The sequence below is a fragment of the Myotis lucifugus genome, unplaced genomic scaffold, assembly GCF_000147115.1.
Source record: "Myotis lucifugus unplaced genomic scaffold, Myoluc2.0 scaffold_155, whole genome shotgun sequence".
Classification (NCBI taxonomy): Eukaryota; Metazoa; Chordata; class Mammalia; order Chiroptera; family Vespertilionidae; genus Myotis; species Myotis lucifugus.
The window spans coordinates 3,100,202-3,103,295 of record NW_005871203.1 but is presented as its reverse complement, the minus strand read 5'-3'; the positions used below and the strand labels follow the sequence as shown (position 1 = coordinate 3,103,295).

The 3,094-nt window shown below is 57.8% G+C and overlaps 1 protein-coding gene across 1 annotated transcript; it reads right to left on the bottom strand.

Moving 5' to 3' along the window:
- Window positions 1–425: 425 nt before the first annotated feature.
- LOC102433989 (neuroendocrine secretory protein 55-like) lies at window positions 426–1,398 on the bottom strand. The gene has a single exon (XM_006095453.3). It carries the CDS (start codon window positions 1,152–1,154, stop codon window positions 426–428), a length of 729 nt encoding a protein of 242 aa, XP_006095515.1. The 5' UTR covers window positions 1,155–1,398.
- Window positions 1,399–3,094: the final 1,696 nt, after the last annotated feature.

The following is a 3,094-nucleotide window of genomic DNA, read 5'->3' as shown; positions in this document are numbered from 1 at the left end:
CGGGGAGCCCTTCCCAGCTCTCGGAGACCTCAGGCTGTCTCCAGCGGGGTACACCCACCGTCTAACAAGCCTTTGGCCATCCGGGCGCCCTCCGGCGCCTTGGGGAGATTTGGGGAGCCCTTCCCAGCTCTCGGAGACCTCAGGCTGTCTCCAGTGGGGTGTGAGGAGCACCCGCCTTCTAACAAGCCTTTGGCCACCTGAGCGCCTTAGGGAGCCCTTTCCAGCCCTTCTGGCCTCCCACTTCCCCAGCTGGCTAGCTGAGCCCGCTATCTTCCCGCCTTCCTCCTAACCTGCCTTTCCAACCTGCATTTCCTTCTCCCTCTCTTCTTCCCGCTGCTCCCACACCCACCCCAGGCTCCCCAGTTCCCCGGTGGGCAACCTACCTGAATCAAAGAAAACAAGGAGAATCTGGACCGTGTCCTCCATTAGAAACGCCGGATGGGGATGGGTCCCCTTCTGGAAGGGGACTCCGGGGATGGGTCGCGGCGGGTGGGCTTCCTGGGCTTGCAGCCGCCTCCCTGCTGCTTCTCCTTGGGCTTCTCAGACTCTTCGGGGTCCCTCAGATCCCGGTCCCGGGGCCCGGGCCGAGGCTCCTCCCCCTCTCTGGAGCTACGGGGCTGCTGGCTGCGGGGCTGGGAGCGAGTCGGGGAGGCGTCGGGGCTGCGCACCCGCAGAGCTTGGAGGCGCTGGGTGAGGGACTGGCCGAAAGCTCTCTGCCTGAGCGCCGCGGGGCCGCGCTCGTCCTCGGGCTCGGTCTCGGGCTCTGTGGTGGGGGCGGTCTCGGTCTCGGTGTCGAAGTCGATGTCAGACTCAATATCAGATTCAGACTCGGTCTCAGATTCGTAGTCGAACTCTTCCTCGTAGTCAGGGCACTCGGGGCGGGACAGGTCCTGGTCTGCCTCCTCCTGATCCGAGTCGGAATTTGGGGGCTCGGGGATCACCTGAGCGGCGGAGCGGTGGTGGGCGTTAAGGAAGCTTCGGCGGGCAGCCGCGCGCTGTTGGGCGCGGGTGTTGGAGGTGGCGAGGGCGCGGAGGAGCGCGATGGAGCAGGAGAGCCAGAGGAGCGCAGTGGCTGCTCGGCGGCCAATGGGTGGGCACAGATCGTTGTAATTGTGGCGAGCTCGGCGCCAGTGAGCCCGGGACCTGCGATCCATTCTCTTAAGCGCACACCAAGAAGCTGGCCCGCTCTCTGTCTCTGCAGAGAGCGGCTCCGGTGCGCATTGGCTGCTAGAGCCGAAAAAGGTGCACCTTACGAGGTGAGAACCTGGGTCTGGAGGTCCCAGCCCCACCTCGGTGTAGGAGCAAAAAGGGAGCACCTACCGCTCTGACCACTCAACTTTCTAAAGCTCCGCGCCTCTGCTTGCCTCTGAGCAAAAGGAAGGGATGGGGGTTAGTCTGTCTCCTCCTAGGCTCCTCTCTCGAAGTCTCAGACTCTGCAGTCTAAGATTCGGGGAGGTGCCTCCGCAGATCCTCTCCCTGGGAGAGGAGAGAGGAGACTGAGGCGAGGAGAGACTGGTGGAGAGGTTCTGCAAAGTTGCGCGCCCGGACTTCTGCCGGGCATGTGCAGTAAGGAGGCGGGGGCGCCTCCCCGCGAGCTGCGCGCAGCGGTATCGAGTCTGTGGCGCAGACCCTAGTGGGCCGGCAGGTGGCAGGAGGGAACCTTGTTTGAATGGATTTGGGGGAAGCGAGGGGGCGGGGTGGCGGGTGCCAAGGAGCAAGCGATCCAGCCACAGGTTAGCAGCTGGGCATGGGTTCTCCATGGGGTTCGTATCCTCTCCCCAACTTCTCCAGTGTTATCCTTAAAATGAACAAAGCCGGAAGCAGCTCAAACGAAACCTCAGACTTGCAGACATTCAGGGGAAATGAGGGTCTGTACAGGAGTATTAATGATCCTGCCTGGACATTTTCCAAGGGCTTAATCGTTTGAGGATAGTAACCTCAGGCAGTCATTAATCATGAAACCACCTTTGGCAGAACTGTTATAATGACTGTAATCTGAGAAGTTTCCCAAAAGTCCCCCCCCCCCCCCATCCCCTGCAGTCTCAATCTGCTAATTACTTCCTTAGGAAGGGTCTCCGTGCAGCAGTGATGGTTCACGAGCCCACGGGTGGACCTCTAGGAGCTCTAGTGGCGAACGTGGCCGGAAGACAGACTTGGATCAGCTGGAACCACCACTTCCGGGCAGTCTTTCCTGCACTGATAAGCAGTAGGCACAACCACATGTGCCCTCTGTGGTGGGGAGGGGTGATTCGGGGTGTTGGAAACCTCATTGGGTATTCCTTAACACTCTCATAGTTTTTCAACAAAATTCATTCATTCCACAAATATTTATTGAGTGCCAATCTCTTCTAGGTGCTGAAGGTAAAGTTAAAAAAAAAAAAAGACAAGAGAAAAAAGTCTTAGATTAAGGAAAGGCTGTTTAGAATTAATCTGCTGTGAATCAGAGCATTACACCACCCAGAACGGCTTACCCACCAACATTGTTTACTCCAGCTCTGATTCTATGTGAGAAGCGGTTGGATCAACCAGAGCATTAGATATAGGGACAGCTAAATATCCCTGGAGCATGTTGTTGGACCCCAAAGGCTAAAACGTTGGAGGAAGTTAGTAGGCCTCTTTCTCGGCCCTGGAAAGTCCAGTGAGCACCAGGTCCTCCAGGCAGCCCTGGAGTGAGTGGTCCTTGCTCAGGAGAGCAGGGTTCCTTGGAAGCTCGGGAGTTCCATCTGCAACTCGGGCACTGGAGCGCCCCGTTGCCATCATGACAAGACCAAAGGTGGTGAAATCAAGGCAGAAACCATCTCCTAGCGTCCATAGAAGCATTAACAAGGTTGCTTCACTTGGGACACATGGTTTCTTTGTGTTTGAGTCAACATAGGGGACACTTGAAGAGCCACAACCCCCTAACATGCTGCTTTTCCCTTTTAGTCCACCTGGCAGCCCTGCTGGTGCTCCTTCTGGTGGCTGGAGAGTCACGCGCCCCAGCGGTTACTCAGCAGGTGGGATTCGCCCTCGGACCTCCCAACACCGTGCCTGTATGAAGACCAGCAAACCCAGAGTTAAGACCTTAATAAGATCTAACCACTGCTTTGGCTGT

Bases quoted from the DNA above. Each gene is read 5' to 3' on its own strand.
- LOC102433989 (XM_006095453.3), bottom strand. From the start codon at position 1,154: ATGGATCGCAGGTCCCGGGCTCACTGGCGCCGAGCTCGCCACAATTAC.